This window comes from Sphaerodactylus townsendi, linkage group LG06, assembly GCF_021028975.2.
Source record: "Sphaerodactylus townsendi isolate TG3544 linkage group LG06, MPM_Stown_v2.3, whole genome shotgun sequence".
Classification (NCBI taxonomy): Eukaryota; Metazoa; Chordata; class Lepidosauria; order Squamata; family Sphaerodactylidae; genus Sphaerodactylus; species Sphaerodactylus townsendi.
The window spans coordinates 75,132,341-75,154,771 of NC_059430.1; the positions used below are offsets into that span (position 1 = coordinate 75,132,341).

Consider the following 22,431-nt stretch of genomic DNA (forward strand, 5'->3'; position numbering starts at 1 on the left):
CATTGAGCAAAGAAATTAAGTCTATAGATTCATTGACCATGATTTCTAAAAGGATGCATTTCAGACAATGAAACATAGCCCTATGGATATTGAATTTCAAACTCTCAGTAGAGCAGCAAAAAGGACCTGCTCTCCCCTAAGTTTGGAGTCCCATTTAAACACAAACCAGTTGGCTATCTATCTCCATCAACTGAGCATACACAACCAACACAGAGAATTTTCACATGCAAGGTGTAACGTCTTGCCATCAGCAATTCTATCAGGGTGATTCCAAAAAACTTTTTAATCAGATAGGAGCTGCCTCTGTGGGATGCATGTCACTGAAATTATTTATCATGTGTTCTTTTATGGTCCTTTTAATATAAATATGTGGACTAATTTTGTAAATCCTCTCTTAGTAAATAAGTGCAGATTATCATATTTTCTTAAAATATATTTTCTTTATTTTTTATTTTATTATTTATTTTGGGGGGTATTTTATTTTCCCATTCCCCAGAGGGCTCTGGGTGGGTAAAAACATAATTTAAAATATTACATAAACATTAAAATATAAATCCTAATTTAAAATTAAAATTAACCCATTAACAATTTAAAATGTTTAAAATATTTAAAATATTTAAAATAAACATTTGAACAACTGCCATTCCTGAAATAACCGAAAATGTTGCAAAATTTCTACACTGTGCTATAAGATTACATCATTATAAGGTCTCAATTATGTTTTTATAGCTCTGCTTTATTTTATATTTTGCCTTTAATTCAGCAATATTCTGTTTTACTGAGTTTTTATTTTATTTTAGTTGTATTTTATCCCACTGAATGTTATATGCATGATATGCCAATAAAGGTCTATCGATTGTATCGAGTTTGATGGGGAATTTGGAACAACAGGTTTGTACAATTTCAGACTGCAGGTAAGAGCTCATAGGCAATGTCTTCCTCACAGAAAGATAATTTGCTAGAGTGTCTACATCACTAAAGTTCTAGCTTAGGGGTTTTTTGCCTCACAGAATCCTAGTGTGTCAAGAAAGGGCTAGTTTCCATATAGCTGCCTACGAGCAGGGATTTTTAATAGAAATTGACAAATCAAAATATTTGGACTTTGGGTCTCTTATATTTGTTCTAGTTTTTGGTCTCAAATAATTTGACCAAAGCTATTAATAATTTTTTACTTTTCAAATAGAGCAATACTTACCGAAAGAGTTACTGACTGCCTAGAAATTCAGGTACATCCCCTTCCCCTCTCCTCATGTGGGCTATGGGGAGGGGCAGACGGGGCAGGGAAAAGCAAAAAAAAAGGAGACCTTGAGATTTCTGTGAAGACTAGGAGAGAAGGAACATTACTTGGCTTAACCAAAATAAGGCATAATAAGGAGATACATGATAGCCCTACAAGGTTCCTTAGGGTTATAAAGCAAGCAAAAGAAAGAAACTATTTACACTGAAAAGCAGTGATCTAGACAATGAGCTTGTGTATGCAAAAAGAAAAAATTAAACTGGGAAATTACAGAAAAGTTCTGAGCAGTAAGGGCAGATAGAATGTGAAACAGCTTCCTTAATGAAGCAGTTCTTGCTAACAAAACAGAACAGTGTTTTGCAATATAAGCAAACTAAATAATTTCTCACATTCATTTTATTTAACGCATGTCTCTATAAAAAACTGACAAAGCATTAGATTTGGTTTACTTCTGTTAGCCTCTTTCCTGATCAATGAGGCTATTACACAGCTATTCAAAAAAGAATGTGAAATAATAAGCCCAATTGTTTCAACACCATTACAACTATTACTTCAGAGAATTCCTTGCATGTAGAGATCCTTATTTCCCAGTTTGCCCTTTCTGTGAAGTAACACAGTGGAAAATAAACATTGAACAAAGCTCCATGGTCCCCTCTCCTTGTTTCCAAATGTCAGTTAAACTTGTTCCGTCACTACCAGAGTTTATCAATCACCCAAGCAGACTACCACAAAGACAATTTATTCCCCACTGGGTTCTATATATAGATCATGAATACTGATCTCACCAGTTTTTATAAATTTAACACTGCATGGCACATTAGCTCTTTGCTGGATTTCTGCTAGAGACACACATTGACCTTCTTCTGTTAGCTCAATATGTGGCCCTGTTTGCTTACACAGAGGCTAGCTTCAGATTTGACAGGTCATGACATCTTAAAGATCAGCAATACACAGTTGCTTATTTCATTGGAGTGCTCTCAGAAGTATTTCAATCCAAGGATGAATCAGAGCCCTGCAGGATCAGAGCCCTGACAAAATATGTTCTAAATGCTACCACCAAATTGCAAAGTTCATTTTGAATTATTATGCACAGGCAGGAAAAATGGACATTGATTTTTCCAGAGCTATCCACCTTTAATCCACCCAGTAGCAAAGTTGTAATATCACTCCACCAAATTAAACATGGTCTCGTGGAAGGTGCATAGGCCTTTACCTCCCCACCCCTACACTGTGTCCCTACCGTAGAAAGGTGTCCGTCAATATGTCAAATGCTATTCTTTCCTATCCATCCATCTGAGGCGGATTCTGCATGGGCCAAAAACAGCTGTGTGAAAACAGTGTGAAAACTGTGTAAAATGGTTTAAAACTGTGTAAAAGGGTTTACACCGTTTTCACACCACTGTTTTTGCCCATGCAGAATCCACCTAACAGAGCTATCAGACTTTAAGAATGACCCTTAGTTAGATGGCATTCTATATAATTTTTACTGTACAAATTCACCTGTTTGCAACCAAAATCAGAAGGTCAGATAAGCCTCAAACCAGTGCTTTGCAGGAAAAAAATATTCTGGCTGAAGAAACATCACGAATTACCTAAAGCATTTTAACAGGGGGAAAAAATCTATTATTTTCATTCTACCCCTCATACTAACTTGAAACTTTTCTTCTCTTGGAAGAAAAGAACACATGTTTTTTCTTGCCAGTACAGTAAAATCCTACATTTCTTCAGTTTCCTATCTTGGAATAACCAAGATTAATGGGCCTGGTAGGACACTGCTCCACTGTAATGTGTGTTATTGCACAGCAACATTATCGCTTCAAGCACAGTCTCTCTTGCCAGTCCTGTAACTAAGTTCTAGCTCATACTGCAAGCACCACCAAGTTTGATCCCAGTCTGTTGAACTACATTCTCTCACAGTGAGCAAGGTTCAGATTTTTTTTTAAAAGAACCATATTCTTCAGATAGACAGATGGTCTTGGCATCCACTGATTTCTACATTCATTGTTACCTGAAAATATTTGTACATGAATTGCAATAAAAGGTTTCTGTTGCGAAACTGCCACTTTATGCTATCATAAATGTTTGTTACCCAGCATTCATTCAAGCCTCCACTAACAAAAGGTGTTGGAAGGGTTGCACCACAGGTTTATCTTGGCATTAGCCTGAGGGTAAGGTGTTGATGAGGAAGGTTATGTACACAGGATATTAGATATGTGAAAGTGTGTGCTGCTTACCAACAGACAGGCACGTGTCCTAACCCCACTGCACAAATCCCTTTCTGCCAGCCACTTCTTTTCAGGGTGACACATTTCACAGGAGTCCATAAACTGGACTGAACAGGAAATGGGATTCACACTATTAATCATGGTGTTCAACAGAGGGCAATCCATACAGAAAAAGATTTTGTTCCCACTGAAAATTAGAGAAAATTACCAGGTTTCTAAATTATTCACAAATAGCAAAATAATTTAGAGATGTGAAATATGAAGAAAAGGATCTTGATTTTATCAAAGAGTTCCAGAAAGGCTTTGAATACAAACCCATTGTTCTGCTCCCTTTAACCCATCAAACTATCTTTCAATAAAAGAAACCTAGCTGTGTGGGAAAGCAGCAAGCAATAAAGGGTTTGGGTTGCAAGTTCTAGAAACATTGTGAAGAAAACACAAATCTAAAATTATTGTGAAGAATACACAAGTCCTATAAAACAGAATGTTTAAAATTGCTGTGGGGAAAGCTGCTTACCTCATAATAGCTTCGAACTGCATTACAAAATGCTTCGTCAGCAACAATTTGTGTTTCTCCATTGAGAAAAGCCTGGAAGCGCTCCTTTACAACCAGCAACTGTTGCTTGTTCAGCTGGAAAGAAAATGAGAATGTAGTTAGTAAAATAGAATGGTTGGGTTTGTTCTATCATTTACCCTCAATAGCCATAAGAGAGAGGCTCGGCTGCCATTATGCTGGCCTGATATACATGTAACCATGTAAATCTCTCACAAATCACCCCCAGCAAAACATTTACCAAACAAATGTCAGCATCATCTCTCACAAAACACCTCCAGTGGAATCCACCCCCAAACAGCATCACTTTCAATGGTGTTTAAACTAGGGAGCCCAAATTCTTCTTTTAAATCCACCTTAAAGGGAGAATCTGGGGTCCTCAGTTAAAACGACATTGAAAGTGATGCTGTTTTGGGGTGGATTCTTCCCCACCCAGAAACAGCATCACTTTCAATGTTTAAACTAGGGACCTCAGATTCTCCCTTTAAATCCATGCCGAAGGGGATGGTTTTAAAAGGAGAATCTGGGGAAATTTGGAGGGTGCCTGCTATCAGGCATGCAATTGTTAATCTAGCAGCATCAAAATTTCAGGGTATCTTTAGGAGACTCTCCTCATGATACCACCCAGGTTTGGTGACGTTTGGTTCAGCGGGTCAATAGTTATGGACGCTCAAAGGTGTAGCCCCCATCTCCTATTAGCTCCCATTGGAAACAATGGGGGATTGGGGCACCCCTTTTGGGAGTCCATAACTTTGGACCCCCTGAACCAAACCTCAACTAACTTGGGTGATATCATCAGGAGAGACTCCTGAAAAATCTCTGAAATTTTGGTGTTGCTAGCCTAAAAACTGCACCCCCTGCAGGCAAAAAACTGAAAAAACACTAAAAATATGGAAAAAAAACACGAGCCTGCAATTTTAGCGCCCCCCACAAGGGGGCACCCAGTGCAACATACACCCCCCTGTCCCCGGTGGTAGCTTTGCCTCTGCTTCCCAGCCCTCCTGTCATTCCAGAAACTGTAAAACAAAGTTGCTCAGGAGAATATTGTTAATAAATAAATTGCCAGTCTCCAAGTGGGGCCTGGAATTCTCCAAGAATTACAACCAATCTCCAGGCCACTGAGATCAGTTTCCCTGGAGAAAATGGCAGCTTCAGAGAGCACAGATGGGGTACTAATATGAGACCTGCCAACACTCTTCCTGGTGTCTGCCAAGTGTTTTAAGAAAGTGGGTGGAGCTTTTGTCCAGCGTGGTTCATGATTGACTATGCGATTTTTTAAAAATAAAGTTGCTATGGCAGTAGCTGCCATCACAACACCATGATCTTTATTGAGTGATTCAGGGCAAACTGTGTGAATGCAAGAATTTTTAAAGAATATATTCACTTTAAAAGGCATCTTGTTACGCCTAAAATGTTGAACAACTGCTGTTAAGAGTTATGCACAACCTTTTTTCCTGTCATTTTGTACTTGGCTCCAGCTTTTATGATAGCCATTTGGTAGTTATGACCCTCTGTGTCAGAATTCCAAGGGCAACGAAGTTGGGAGAACCTTCTATAAGGTTTCACATTGCCACTGAGATCCCTGCCAAAGACCATCCCCTTATCTTCACAAATTCCCCACTGGCAAACCTATTTATAAGATTAATAGGGCAATAGTATAATGTACAATAGTATAATAAACAGGTCTGTAAATGTATGCAACTATGTATGCTATGAGTTATCTTTTATATACATTATTCTACTTTTTCTGCATTGTTTTCTACTTTTTGAAATTCCATGTTCTGCACTGCTGTGATGTGTCAGGTCTGATATTATTTTGTACTGTTTCTAATTTTTGTAATCCTAATCCTATTGCATTGTTTATTTGACTTCTTTTTTTCACTATTAAAATTTTTTATTAATTAAAATTTCATATCTCACCTTTACAGTGACATATACATACAGTGACATAGTTACACAATTCACATAAAACAAAATTAACATATACCATGTATCTATTAATAAATCTCCTGGTTTATTTGACTTCTCATGCTATTTGATTACATTGTTTTACCTCATACAATATGCCTTGAGGCTCAGTGAGAAGGTGGACTATAAATCAAGTAAATAAATAGCCCTTCAAAAGTATTATTTATCATCTTTACATTATCAAGGTTCCAGAACAGAATGGTCTGAAATAGGCCTTTAAGACAGCACAAAAATTTCCAGTAAGTCAATAAAAACGTACTTCTTGGCAGGCTCAATCATCTTGAAGTTGGTCATTAAAATATTTTTCTGCCATTTACCACATCACAAATAAACCAGTGAAGAATAAATGGTGAGCCTTCTGTCTGTTCCTGCAGGCACACAGCAGAATTATTTTCTTAGACAAGCAAAGTATTTTCTATACTTCCTTTCAGCAAACCAAAAGGTACTGTTTGCTAATAGAAGCACACTATAGTTGTCACACTCTTATTATACTAAATGAACTAATTGTTCCCAGAAATGCTTTATGATTAGACACTGTCACCTGCTCTTATTTGAGTACTTCAGTCAATTTCTTACAGCTTCCCTTTATAAAGTCAGGAGGTAGTTACAGACACACATATATCATTTGTCAACTTCTCACAGTTGACAGAAAGAAAGCTACAGTCACAAAAGAATTAATGCCATCTGCTGGCTATTTGTTATAATGGAATGTCCACAAGAAAAACCTTTAACAGTAACCACTTTACCTTGTTACACAAGGTAACTCTTTTGTGACTGTAGCTTTCTTTTTGCGAAGTGCAAAAGGAATGCAAGACTACATTTTCAATTGCCTTTACTTAGCATAGAATGAAGTAGAACAAGCATAAACCACACACACATAAACACACAGAAGTTGTTGATGTAAATAAGCAACCACTGAAGTTTGTGATCTGCTGTATCTGAAAATGTGAACTACCGGTATGTAATATTAGAACATTAGATTACTCCTAATTATGAGCTGAACTTTTAAGTCTCAGCCACTTCTATAATGAATTATAGGCCCCTTCCGCACACGCAGAATAATGTGTTTTCAAACCACTTTCACAACTGTTTGCAAGTGGATTTTGCTATTCTGCACAGCTTCAAAGAGCACTGAAAGCAGTTTGAAAGTGCATTTTTCTGCATGTGCGGAAGGAGCCATAGTTTCTTCAGTGAAAGACAAAATGTTGTCGACATCATTTACTGTATTACTGTAGCACTGCACAATAATCTAGGACTTGGAAGCTCTAATGCCAAAACTGACCTTCTAATCCCTCAGATGAGAGCTAGCATGGTGTAGTGGTTAAGAGTGGTGGACTTGAATTTGGAGAACTTGGTTTGATTCCCCACTCCTCCATGAGAAGCCTGCTAGGTGACTTTGAGCCAGTCACACTTTCACACTTCTCTCAGAACTCTCTCAGCCCACATAGAGGCAGATAATGGCAAACCAGCTACAAACATATCTACAAACATATGTCTTCAGGACACTTTCTACCAGCACCAATCCCTTAAGAGTCCAAAAAGCATATTTTTAAATATGCCCACAAACACGCTTCCATAAAACATGCTACCCTATTGTTCTTCTAAAAACAATGACTGTCTGTTGTACAGTGGCAGGAAAGCAGGTATGCACCACGAAGCCAAGGTTCAGACTCAGCTCTATAAACCGAAAGTCACATTGTGGAGGTTTTAACAGAAGTGTCTTGCTTACCAAAAATCTTAAGATTGATTCCCAGGTGGCACAGTTAGAAAGAATTTTAATGACATTGCTAACTGTAGAAAGAATCTGCACAAGGTGTTTTTCATAAAACATATGTTATTTGTACATCGACAACTATTAGTTTCAAGTTCCATTATCACATGAACACCAAGACTGTCAAGAACTTCAACTAAAACAACTTCAGCTACAACATTTGTATAAAGTGTTAGACTTCTATAGGTTTAGCATGTTTGTTATTCAAAGCCAGGGGCACGGCGGGGGAGGGGGGATGACTACAGTTACAATGTTAAGGTTGTTATTTCCCACAAATCATCACTATTAGTAAAAAAAATAAAACGTATAATATATTGCAACTTTTATGCCTCTTAAGGTAAATGTAATTTAAACAGCTGAGTCGGTTTGTAAAAATACAGCCATGCTCCCTAACATCACAACTGCTTCCATGTTCTGAATGCTAAATAGGAAAGATCATTGAAAATGAAAGCAAACTCAGCAACTGCCAAGTGAAACATGACTATGCACCATACAAATTACAGTGCTAAAGAACGCTCCCTATTGTTTCAATCAGAGGAACAAATCACAGACAAGGTCATCTTGGAACTGCATTAGAAAGAAAAGTACATGCAACCCAAAGGAAGTCTCTTCAACAGCTCAGCTTTACAATTTAAGTACACGTAGAAAAATAGAATACACAAGAGCCTTAATGGAAGCAATTTATGTTTATATTTGAATAAATTACAGCAAAACTGGGGTTCAATACAGACTACATTTTCCAATGGCAGAATGGAAATTTCCTGCCTTCCAATACAGTACACTGATACTTTGTGGGTGTGGGGGGGTGGGGGGGATCTGCAGCAGGTAGGTACACTCAGAATATTGCCCATTTATCCCAGATCCAATCCTCAGTTGGTTCATCACCTTATTCAAATACTATATTGTTCAGTAGAGCTGGAATTCAATACACTGTATCAGATAGAAAATTTTAAGACCAGCCTGGCAGCTCTGTGCTACTTCAAACATCCAGCCACGTGACATAGCATGAGGTATGGGGGCAGCAATGTAAGTGGTAGTGGCGTTTTTACAAATGCTGAACTCTGTTCTGCTTCTGACCTGGGAAAAGTTCTTTGGAGGCTGTTGAAGCCTACAAGATGAGTCTTGAAAATCCTCTCTCTCCACTGCACAACAAGAACAATGAATGCCCTCAATGGCATAAAAGAGGAACATTTAAAAGCAGTAACAGATACAAAAGAAATGCAGTGCACACTAATTCAAGTTCCTTCATATGACAAGATATGCTAAAAATGCAGTCACTTTTGCTGTAATTTCAGAGTCCTTATCTGATAAAAGAAACTTTTTTTCCTTTCATCTGGCCAGTACATTGCCTGTAATAATGGCAAAATTTGTTGGACTTACTTGCCATCGTATCTTGGACAATATAATATGGGAGCAGCAGTGGCGTAGGAGGTTAAGAGCTCGTGTATCTAATCTGGAGGAACCGGGTTTGATTCTCCGCTCTGCCCCCTGAGCTGTGGAGGCTTCTCTGGGGAATTCAGATTAGCCTGTACACTCCTGCACATGCCAGCTGGGTGACCTTGGGATAGTCACAGCTTCTCGGAGCTCTCTCAGCCCCACTTACCTCACAGGGTGTTTGTTGTGAGGGGGGAAGGGCAAGGAGATTGTAAGCCCCTTTGAGTCTCCTACAGGGGAGAAAGGGGGAATATAAATCCAAACTCTTCCTCCTCCTCCTCCTCCTCCTCATATAAAATCCTTGCACGTAAGAATCACCGGCTTCTTCTTTAACACCTCATGTGTGTGAGAGAATTGCCGCACGGAGGAGGGCAGGATTCTCTTTTTTGGCGGGGCGGGTCAAACCAGTGAGGCAGGAAAAATGGCCCCAATGCTGCTGCCATAGAGTTCTTCATGGCAGGGAAATCCCCGGAGCAACAGGAGGGCATTCCAAAAGAATCTCCATTTTGGTGGTTCTGGAAAGTCACAGAGCAAAGCCAATGCTCCGGAGCAGAGCAGAACTCCCAATTGCATTGGGGCATTCCCTGTGCCAACAAAGGAGCAATTGCACCATGAAAAATCAGCCACATTCTGTCTTCATGTGGAATTTGCCTGTATCTGCCAGTTGTAACTGAAGGGAAAAATATTCAAACTCACCTGCATAACGGGTCATTTGTGGGTTGGAATTGTTAACGATATAAAATAGTGAGCCATAGGTCCATGATAATGAGGTGAGCAAGTTTTTTGTCCATCTGAATCTATAGCCTATCTTTCAATGTCATTGAGTTAACACTTAGAACAAATGATTTTCTTCAGAAATGGCATATGCATTTAGATCTATCTCTATGTGTCAAGACCATTTGCCACAATACGGGCCGGCAAGCATTAATGCTATCAAGCTATGAGGACAGGGTCAACAATGGAGACCAGAATTTTACAGTTTGAGTTCATGCCCTGTGTTCAATAAGTTTCTGACCAGTCTCAGAGCAATTTATTTATTTTATTTATTTTTCAGATTTTTAGACCGCCCCATCCCCTAGGGGCTCTGGGCGGTGTACAACACAATGACCATCGTGTACAGCTAAAAACAACTAAAACCTTTAAAAGCAGCAGTAAAATAAGAAACTAACTATAATAGATAAATTAATTTGTAGGATGGCGTCCGCAGTCCCAATTTCAAACCCTCTTACGGGAGGGAAGAGCAGCAAATCCCAAGATGATAAGGCATGGATGTATGGCCATGGGGGGGGGGGGCATCATCAATGGCTGGTACCTCCAAAGGCCCGGCGGAACAGCTCCGTCTTACAGGCCCTGCGGAATTCTGTAAGGTCCCGCAGGGCCCGGACAGCTGGTGGGAGAGCGTTCCACCAGGCTGGGGCCAGGGCTGTAAAGGCCCTGGCCCGCGTGGAGGCCAGCCGTATCAAAGGGCAAAGGGTGAAATAGCCAACTGGTTGCCGGAAATGTGGCAGAGAAACATTGCATTAATTCATTCTGACTCAAACATATCCATTGCTCATAGTAAATGGCATTGTTAAGAGAAATTTTCTTAAATCCTCTTTACTCAATTTCTGCCTGAAATCCAACAATCCTTTTATTTTCCATCTTTAGGAACTCAAGAGACTGTTTCAAATACATTTGTTGTGATCGAAGAGAAAATGAAATGGAAGAGGTAGGAAGGGAAGTTGTGCAAAAATTCACTCTGTAGATGCACAGAGGCAGGTGATGTCTTCCCCACCTTTCGAATCTCCTGCTAGAGCACCACTGAAAAAAAATCAATGCACCATTTTGTAACATCTACCCTTGCAGTTGTTTTATATTGCACACCACCAGGTGGTGCTCTAATAGAAGGAGATAAAGGTTTGGGAAAAGACACTGTCCACCTGCCCTCTCGTTCATCTAGAAACGCAGGGTAGGAACCTCATGACTCGAGAGCCACATCGCGGCTCTTTTTCTGCCCCTTGCACTGTGGCTCCTGACGAGCTGAGAGCCCGGCCCCATCCTTGCTTGCCCTTCAGGCAGCAGGGCGGGCGCATCCATGCGCTTCTCAGAACGAGCGGAGTAAAAGGTTAAAAACCCTATATATATAGTGTTATCTTTATTTTAAACGTCAAAAATTATTTGCGGCTCCAAGTGTTTTCTTTTCCCGTGGAAAACGGGTCCAAATGGCTCTTTGAGTGTTAGAGGTTCCCTACCCCTGATCTAGAGTGAAATTCTGAGATTTCGCACAACTTGTCTTCCTGCCATTTCTCTCTGAATTTGTCTTTGATCATAATAAATTGATTAGAAACTTATGATGAATTCCTTAAAAAAGAAAGAAAGGAATTCAGGGAGAAAAGAAAAGAAAGGAATTCTAAAAAAGAAAAGAAAGGAATTCAGGGCGAAATTGGGTGAAGAAAAATTAAGACAATTTCTCTTGCAACTTTAGTTTCATTTAACAGCAACACCTTACTGAACCTTAGAGATCTTCATTGTACCTGCCAGGAAATGATTAACTTCCAAGTCATTAATCCTGTTACAATCTTAACAGTATGATACTTCCCCCCCCCCCCGCATGCCTGTTAAAATATCCACATTCCAGTCACAAAATGAGGTTTTGATTTGGCTTTAACAGCACACATGTTGTTCTAGAAATTAATGACCAGTATTAATGCACAAATTTAATGATCTAACTTTAATAGCTTTATAGTACAGGCTCCATATTTCACACTTTCCTGCCCGCCTTCCCCCTTCTCATGACAGGACAATCCCTAGTAACTATCCCTGATTTATGCGCTACTAAGGGTCTGATCTAGTTCTAATATCAATAACATTAATTAGCTTGTCAAGGAGAACAGTCTGAAAAGTGGTCAGGTTGCACAATGCAGTACAGCTCCATTTGTTCATTTATTAAAAACTAAGGTCAATAATCAAGAAATTAGTCAAGCTCAGAACAGAACTCCTTAAACTCTAATCAATAGCTACATAATGGAAGGGGAAATACCAAAGCAAATCAATAGTGGAATCACAAAAGATAACCCCAACAAAAAAGTTGCTTACAGGGATACATTTGAAAGAGGAGATTTTGTTCTGAAATTGCATAGCACTAAACTCTAATCATGAACTAACCCTGTTATCAGAAAGCCAGAGTGTATATTTTATATACGCATCACATAGCAGCCCCAGGCAAGAAAAAAACATTTCTTGAGATGGATGGGCCAGTGTTGATCACATCAGCAAAACTGGGCACCCTGAAAAGAGGATGGTACTCCCCAAAGGGAAGGGGGAACATAACAAATGGGAGGCTACAGTTGAACAGGAACAGGTAGCTGATTATAGGAATAAGCTCTAAGCCACTGACAGCCAAGCTGAATGAAAGCAAGACAATTACCAACAAAGAAAAGGAGGCATAGGTCCTTTCTGAATAGCATAGCACAGATTTTTTGGCTTTTTTCTGTCTGTATAACATAGACAAAAAAGCGCTGCCAGTCAAAACAGTTCTTTCTCAGCCCCGCCCCCAACTGACTGAAACTTGTCAGTTTCTTTTTGTTGCGTCCATCATTTTGGGCTGCTGGAGGGATCCTCCGTTCCTGCCTCCATTTGCTGAAAGTTTCCCACAGAGGTTTCCTCTGCTAGCAGCTCATCCACGTGCAATTTAACTGTAAAAACTACATGGATATAGTTTGTTTTGCCTGGTGATCCCACGCATGTGTCATTTTTCCTTCTTTTTTTGTTTTGAGGGAGCAGCCTTTGAAGCTATGACGACACAGTATAAGAATAGCAATCGCTCGAAGGGCCCTACTCTTGGAGGGTAGCTACAAAGATACCTCTCTCAAAACAAAACAAAAAGAAAAATGACACGTTCACAGAATCACCAGGCAAAACAAATTGTACTCATGTTCTTTTTAGTGAAATCACACACAGATAAACTGCTAGCAGAGGAAACCTCTGTGGGAAACCTTCAACAAATGGAGGCAGGGATAGAGAACCTCTGCAGCAGCACAAAATGGTGGGCAAAAGTGGCAAAAATGAAACTAAGAGGTTGAAAAATTACTGGGCAGGAAAAATAATGTTTCCTGCTCCCCTGCTCTCCGCCCAGCAAAAAGGAAATGACTTGACCCCATTTTGGGGGAGAAAGATAGCTAGTTCAGTGATTTTTAAAAACCCAGGTTGGGAAACAAAACTAGACCTGAAGATGTCTTGGGGGAGAAAGCTGCATGGAGGTCTCCCCAAAACCCTTTTTATAACCTTGTTGAGAAGTTATATTTCTGCTGTACAGAAAAGGTCATAGAAACATGGGACCACTTGTCATAATGCTACGGTACAAGGTAGGGAAAGAAAGGCTAACAACAAGCTCTCCTTATCCCCCCACATCAACAGCAATATTGTGGGGAGTGTTCCCTATACGAATGAAAAGATGAGTTTCAAGGCTCAAAAGTGAAAATCATATTTCATAGTATTGAACTACACCCATAACATACATCATTCTAAATATTAGAATGGCCAGAAGGAAATGGAAGATATTTTTCCCAGGACACTAAGCTCTATCTTGTACTTTGAGCCATCCTAGAAAGATTGAAGAAAACATGAACAGATACCTGGAGGCACTTGTGGAACTAGCAAATTGAAGCTTAATCTCAACAAGTTGGAAATTCTACTGGTGAGTGAAAAGGCTAACCCAAGATTTAATGTGCCACCTGTTCTGTATGGGGTTGCCTTGGGCTACTTTTTCAAAAGCACAACAACCCAACTGGCAGACAACTCAGATTAGGGAGCAAGATTATGTAATGATACTATGAAATTTGACCCTCCCTCTTCTCTTTGAAGTCATTTATAAAAATGAACTGGTGATGTGATTGCAGCAGGTGCACAGTCTAATCCAGGGGTCGGCAACCGTTAACACCCAAAGAGCCATTTGGACCTGTTTTCCACAGAAAAGAAAACACTTGGAGCCGCAAATACTTTTTGATATCTAAAATGAAGATAACACTGTATATATTCTCATGCAGGGAGAAGTTCCCTTCTTTGGGGCCCATTTTTACCCATCAAAGCAAAAAGGGAGGGAGGTAAAAAGCCTGTTGTTTTGTACATGATTCAAATGACCAGCAATAGTACCCCGTTTCACACATTTCTCTTTTCTTGTGTTGAAAGACACTGATTCTGCCCCCCCCCCCAAAAGAACCCCTTCAAATTCCACTTGGATGGTGGATCAAAATTGGTGCCTTTAACGAGGGTGTCAACTTCTGGGGGGGCTGAACGTCTCCCCCCCTGAGAAAATGTCTGCCATGGAGGGTGGACTCGACAGCTATATTCCTCACTGAGCATGGCCCCCTCCCTGGTCCCAAAAGCCACAGCTTCTGAAAATCTACCCCCAAATGTCCTGGGATTTGCCCGCCGGGAGTTGGCAACCTGTGACAACCATGGCTGAGGATGATCCTGGCCTTCCTCCCTTCCACGATCTACATGCTTACCCTCCACTGGCTTACTCTGAAGTAAACATTCCAAGATCCATGCGCAAAGCTTTCCTTCCAAGATCCATGCGCTCCTGCTCTCCTTGGAAATGCAGAAGCAAATAATTCCCACCCATCCCCGCCTCCCATAAAACAGCCCCGATGAGTGCAACTTGCAGGGCTGCAGGTAATAACTCCTTCAAAACCTGACATCGTATTTCTCACCTGGACTCAGCCAGGCTGCCATCCACCAGGAAAGCCCCTGGAGCTCAGTGGGGCTGCTTGGGGGTCTGCAACCCAAGGTGGTGCTGCTGGGGTTCCCCCATGTGGTCCCGCCCCCCAACAAGGACCTGGGGAGGGGGAAATGAGGCCACCCAAAGCAGGGTCGACCCCTGACCCCCCATTCAAGGGGGACGGACTGAGATTAGGATTGTGCTGGAAATCTGCACTTCTGCAACTCCCTCCCGTTTCCCGCCCTTCACCGCTCACCTGTTCAAGAGGATCCACCAGCGGATCAAGAGGACTCCCCGCCCCGTGCCGTCATCACCAGCATCAGCCAACCAGGCAGCTGGGACAGGGAAGCTGGAAGTGACTTGGGATAGCTGTCTCGGGCTGTGCCTCTCTAGGAACAGGGACTCTTTCCCATTAACCCTTAGGGCAACTCTCCGAAGGAGGACCCAAGCCACGCGGAGCCGCAGTGCAAGGACGAAAGAGTCGCATGCAGCTGCGGGTTACAGACCCCTGCTCTAGAAAGACAGAAGAGTTCCCTCAGTGGACACCTGAACGTGACCAAGTCTGATATATAAACTGTCTGTAACATCTGTGAAAGAAACATCTAACTCTATGAAACCATATGCTTTTGAAACCTCTCTGTGCCATCTGAGAAGTTAAACCATTCTGTATAATAAAGTTAAAGTTTGTTTTTACACATTACCAAGTGCCAGCATGTGTCTGCTTGTCTGATCAGGGTAGTGCCTGTACGTTTTGATAAATCCAGGCCCCACAAACAGTTTCCTTCATTTTTATAAGAGGCTCTGTTTTCTCCACAGCAGCTGTAAGTGGGGTGTTGGTGCATAGTGCATGCATAAATATCCTAAGTATTGTTCCCAAGTACTTCAAATGGTTAATAATGGAGGAAGAGAGAAAGAGGTTATCAAAATCTGAAACAGCACATTCCATCTATTGATTTAGGAATCTGATTACCCAAGATAAAATACCAATACATCAATCTTTCAAAAAAAAATCTTGGTACTTTCAAAAGGAAAACAAACAGTAATTGCAAACACAAACTTGAACAATCTTTTTTATAGTACATCAGTCTAAGATTCTAAATGAGTTTGGACCATTCACAACTCAAAACATTCAGAAGATATAAGCACTGCACACTTGAATATGATTGCGTTCTTTCTACCTCTGTACTCTTTTTTTATGTATTGAGGACATTAATTGAGAAACCTGATTATCTCTTCACTGTCTTCATTCCCTGTTGCCTCGTATCTGAAATGTCGATAAAGGTCTAAGCACTCATTAACAGTAACAAAGTTACCCTAATATAGATAATTATTCATTTGGAGCAAACAAATTCTTCTGCAATTAAAAACAGAAATTGCCAATTCAGTAGATCTACTTTAGTTAGATAAGAAAGTTAAAAAAAATGACAATGAAGTTAGTCCTTGCTTAAAGATGATGACAGACTGAGGGAGAAAAAAATGCACTGATTCTAGGCAAACAGGCTTCTTCACTCCAGCCATCTTGCAGCCAAAAACTAGATCTAGGTTGGACTGGATACATCATGATCTATTCCAGTATTCAAAAAAGGATGCAGTATTCAAACAGGGCCTCTTTCCCCACTTCCATCCAACAAGCAAAGTTTACATCTAGCACTAAACTGTTTTGAATTCCAGCCAATTGCTGAAAATTAATTTCTTTCTAAATGGATTTGAAACTTTTGAACCCTATTTTAAATGAGGGGGAAAATCTCACAAAAGCAGCCACATAAATGTCAAGTCAACTGTGAGACATTAACATAGTGGTGAATAAACTAACAGATTTTTTTTAAAAAAAATTCCTTCCAGCATGAACATTTTTCTCTCTGAAAAACACCCCTATGTGGTTTTAAGGCTGGAGCAATAATTATAGCATGTAATTTGTTCTTTCATTGACAGAAAAGACCAGGGCCTGTATTTAACCTTTTGTCTATGGAGTTGGATTCAGATTAAATAGATGGTTTCTCACCATTTTTTCTTCCTGCTTCAGACTTTTTCTTGGGTCACTCTTCCGGGTCCCCCCTCAAGCAACATTTTGTGGATAGATTAGTGAAAGGAGAGAGGCAGCAAAGTTCTACTCCACCATCGGAAGGTTTACTATGGGTTTCAGACCCCCCCCCCTTTTATTGAAGAGGCAGGGAAAGGTTGCAGAAACAGAAATGAAATATTATTCCTGGGGTCACATAATCTATGTAGAGGAACAGCCATGCAGGTCAGAGGTCTGAAGTGGGAAGGAAGAAGGGAATTAAACTGCAGCCCTCTCTTTTCCACAAGTGAAGCTCTACAGATGGGAGAGGATTTCAACCCGTTGTCTCTCCTCAATCCAGTCCCTGGACCAGCATGTTGATTCTTTGGTGGTAATCTCAAGAAAATCTTTCCAGAAGTCAGAAAAGGTTGCAGGAAACAGAAAGGAATGCAGAAAAACTACTATACCCAGTTGGGGATATTAAGCTGTTAGATATCTTACTGTTACACTATAATACACATATTAAGTTTCAGAAAGGAAGAAAGCATCTTTCATTTGTCCCAGTGAAGTCCAAGTTTATGCGTACAAGAGAATCAGGTGGGAATGAAGTGTTTAATACTCTCCCATATAAAAATGTTAGAACATTAGAGAAATTACAGTACAGTCTGTTCCACTGTACTAATATTTTTCTTTCATGGAGTTCTTTACAAAAGAAATTATGGGAAAGCATTTATTTGAAAAGGTAGCTGTGAGGTTTTGGCTTAAGTCAGAAGGGAAGCTGAATGGATGTGAATAAGTCACCTTGAATGATTATCCCGATTTAAACTGGAGAATTAATTATAATCTGAAGAAGAATTTATCGAAAACGGTTACAATAGTGCAACCCGTTTATTTTTGGAAATTGAATTGACGGACTTGGCTCAGACCGGTCCGCATTGCCGCCCAGGCATAAGAACATAAGAACATAAGGCATATTTGATTGACTGGAATGCAGTACATGCAGTCATTTATAAGCGACTAACTATCTACAAAGAAGAGGTCCCATCCTAATATCTGTACGGACAAAGTTATAGGACCAAGTAAAGAAGAAGACATCATTGAATCACTTTGTACATATTGTATGGTGATGTTACATGTGTAGCATTGTAAGAGTTTAGGCACTGATGCTGTTTGCACTTTTCACTGGTTGCACTTTATGTATTACACTTTATATGTGGGCTAAATGCAATTGATAAAATAGCGGTTGATGCAGCGCGCTAGTTGTCTGTTAAGTCAGATCTCCCTGCAAAAGAGGGATTTTACTGATGCCTGCCTTCATCATACTTATAGTCAGCATATTGATTGAATTGGGCCATACCTCCTCTGCCCTGTTTACAAAAGAACAACTCACATATATGGTTCCTCCCTCACATATAGCCTAAGGTGTCATGGTCCACTGTATCCACTTGAGTTAATGTGAAAACCCTACACAAATTAGCTTCACTGAACGTTCTTCTCATTGCCAATCAATGGCCCCTTCCGCACACGCAAAATAATGCGTTTTCAAACCACTTTCACAACTGTTTGCAAGTTGTTTTTGCCATTCCACACAGCTTCAAAGAGCACTGAAATCAGTTTGAAAGTGCATTATTCTGCATGTGTGGAATGAGCCAATGAGAAGTCTTGTCTTTTTCTGTCCCTATCACTTTAATACTGGTATGGGTGAGAAGAGGAAACCAAGACTGCACATGCTCCATGATAAGAAAATGTTCCTGATCACATGCAGTGTGCCATTTTTCTACCAAGATTCTTATGAAAACCAGTTCCTGGAGATCTTGTAACTAATATACAGAAAATAATATTTTGTGAAATGGAATTCAGCACTGTGCTTACTGTACACAAAAATAAAACTGGGTTTTTTTTGTATTTGGGTCCTTGCCTGTTTTGTTCAACAGAAGGCAAAACCCATCATCAATCATCAGCTCAATGGTCTGATACTCAGGACCATCAACTCACCTGGAACAGCAGGAAGAATCCTTTGTTCAAGGATTTCCTTGGCCCCAAGACATGCTTTTCCCTATAAAAAGCATGTCTCAGATCCCAGGCAGTTGTTCAATATTATCATGCCACTATGGTGGTCTGTAATATTGTTCCATCCACGCAGATCATCCAGAGCCTAGCCATTAGGTCTCTGTTTCCTGGATACCCATTAGAAGACTGGTAATATAATCTTTGATATCCCATCCCTTCTCTCTCCATATCCAAAACCTGTCTTTCATCTCTAAATTATATCCTAGGAAACCTTGAACGCATGTGTTTTTACCCCAGTAACTGAGTGAGTCAGTATTTGTTTTATTCCATTTGTTATTTTCCCCAATAAAAACCACTGAAAAAGAAATCTATTTTCTCTGCTGGTTTCTTATGGTGAGCTGAAGCCCATATACATAGGCAATCAATCAATCAATCAATCAATCAATCAATCAATCAATCAATCAATCAATCAATCAATCATTCATTCATTCATTCATTCAATCAATCAATCAATCAATCTCTCTCTCTCTCTCTCTCTCTCGAAGCGACGCAATGTGACCTTGAAGCGACGCAACGTGACCTTGTGCTCTATAGCTAATTTCCCCAACCAAAAATGGGTCATTGTGTCCCACCATTTTGGGTAACACAAGGGTTCCAAGGCTTCTGAACAACCACCATAATCTATGTAAACTTATTTTAAACAGTTTAAAATATAACATGCTGTGCACATCACACATGTCCCTGCCAGCCCGGGCTCCAACAACGAACATTAAATTCTGTCAAGGGCATTTCTAAACAAGACTACCTTATACAGAACTTCCAACAAGGCAGATGAGTGTCTAGCCTCCTTTGGATAGCTGTTCCAAAGAATAAATGAAAATAAACTGAAATGATCCACAAACAGGCCAAAGTAGATTTATCATCTCCTACAGATTGAAGGCCAAGTAATGGCTATTGCAAGGAAGGGGTTCCTATAGGAAAGACAATCCTTGCCCCTGAGCTTATATGGCAAATACCTATTAAAGTACAATGACAAACCAGTGTAGTATGGCAGCCAGTGTGGTGTAGTGGTTCTGGGATCTGGGAGACCCAGGTTTGACTCTTCCTGTATTATGGAAACTTTCCAAGAAATCTTGAGACAGTCACAGACTCTCAGCCTAACCTACTAGAGGAGAGAAGAATAAAATAAGCTGATATGAATCATCATTGGAGAGAAAGATACAGAATAAATGAAGTAAACCAATTGTGGCTTACTTACAACTTCACTATTATTTTAACCAAGCTTTAGGCTTTAGTGATCTTGTTGAGCTTCCCTCCTTCCTCTCAATGAGGCTTTATTATGGATTTGTTCATATTGTATATATCTGTACATTTGTCATCTACTTATTCCAGTATTGATTCATGGAAAAACAGAAAGAGAGGCTGAATGTTCCTGAAGTGCTCCTGCTTGTGCTCTGCAGGTAATCGCTGCGTTATTCCTGCTGTTAGATGGGGAGCTATTTTTTCTCCTTCAAATCCAAGCTTTCAGAAAAAAAAATTAATTGGCAGCATGCAGCCTGACTTTCACAGCAGTTACTTTGACTTATTAAAACTATCCAAACCTCACTTAAACAAATGAGCCACACAGTTCTCTTGCAGCTGTGTACGAAGGTGCTGAGTTTCAAATAAGATCTGGAAAGCAAAAGTTAAGTATGCAAGCACTTAGAGAGAGAAGTTTACTACTAACTTCAGGAGATAAAAAGAGCTATCAGCTGTGCAATACACCATAAATCAGCACTGCATCTTTATATTGTGACAAAAAACCCCAGACAAATAGATGTAGGAAGAAGTGGGAGGGAATCATTTGTTCTGCCATGACCCCCTTTCAAAGGGTGAGACCCAGAGGTGGGATGCAGCCTATTCACACCTATTCGGTAGAACCGGTTACTAAAATTTTCTCAGTTTGGAGAACTGGTTATTAATGATTAACTCCACTAGGGACAAGGGGTAATCTCTGTCCCTGGGTACAACAAATCTTGTCAAGCGGGGGATGCAAAATCACCCCCCAGGGCCCACTGCGGCCCCCCTGCCCCCCATGGCACCCCACCCCCATGTGTGTATGAACTGTATGAAATAATACAATATATAGTAATTCTATTTTTTTGTTCATTGGTATAAAGGTTGGGAAAGAGTTATAGGTAAATATTTTTCATTTTCTTTTTTCCCCTTGAAATTTATATTGGAAAGAGAGGAGTTTAAACTACTCTTTTAGATTAAGGATTTTGGAACTCTCCTTCTGTTAGTTTTCTTTCAAGTGGAATAGATAAAGTAGTTATAGGAATCTGAAGGGGAAGTAGAAAGTAGGGAGGGAGGGAGGGAAATATGGGAAGGAGGAGGCAATATAGGATGTTTTAGTTGGGGGGGTTGACAGAGATAGACAATTAGATATGTTTGTAATATGTTAACAATTGTAAACAGTTTTTGGTTTCTCTCCTTACTTATGTTATTATTTAAAATCAATCAATATAATTATATAAAAAAGAAATAATAATTTGGAATTGTCTGCCACATTCTGACAAAGGGAAGGTGGTACCTGACAGAGGGAAACTTGGCTCTCAAAAGCTGAATATTTTGTTGGTCTCCAAGGTGCTACTGGATTTGAATCTAGCTGCTCCATTGCAGACCAACATGGCGACCCTCTGAGAACAGATTTTACATAAATCACTACATAAGAATGAAGGTAGTCTGGTAAGAGGACTGCAATGCTGAGACTAGACACTCTGTACAGTCCTAGGTCCTCAGAGAATAACTGGTTGATCAAGGTAGGTGCAAGTTACATGGGACCTTTAGAAGAGCTCATGGAACAAAAAGTAAGACCCAAAAAGTAAGGTCTCATGGCTATTAAATTATACATTTGACCCAATCAAGTACTCAGAGCTATAGTCCAGGAAACAGCTGCCTTCAGTCCCTTCAAACAGGGCAGTTTCCTTCATACCAATTCTAATTCAAACAGGCCAATCACCTCTTTTCTGTTTCCATTATCTCCCCTCTTTCTCCAGTCAGAGGAGTTGTATGCATCCAACCCATGTTGTATTGCCTTCACATATTCCCCACTTCCTAGCATGCCCATGAAAGTCAGTTTTTATAGTTTTATAGTTCTAATTTATTTTCTACTTTTGTGTTCGTCACCTATGATTATCAGCTTATCTTGTTCAGATGTGTGATCAAATTCTTCTTAGGTCGATTCCCCATGGTCAATTTATTGCATGATATTCACGTTGAAAAATCAGGGTTTAAGCAAGGACTCCCCACTGCTTAAGTACTGAACATGGATTCATCCCGGTTCTGGCACGCACTCTCCCCTTTATCACTCATTTTTCAGAAACCTGCATGGCAGTGCAGCTTTTTGAAAAACACGCAGTGAAGCCGGTTCGGTGGGGAGGTTCAGGGGACAGAGTAGGTTTATTTTTCCCACCGTAGGGAGTGACATGTAGCCTTCCAGCCAATCAGAGCACAGTGGACTGTGCGCAAAGCATGCGCAGCCTTTTTTTTGGTTG

General features: G+C 40.1%; 1 protein-coding gene across 1 annotated transcript in view; it reads right to left on the reverse strand.

The window, feature by feature from the left end:
• The window catches only part of CADPS2 (calcium dependent secretion activator 2), a gene marked incomplete at its 5' end in the record, with an annotated part of 402,437 nt that overhangs the window by 300,482 nt on the left and 79,524 nt on the right, over positions 1–22,431 (reverse strand). Inside the window, 1 exon segment of the mRNA XM_048501584.1 lies at positions 3,980–4,093. Coding sequence (XP_048357541.1) covers positions 3,980–4,093 — 114 coding nt within the window.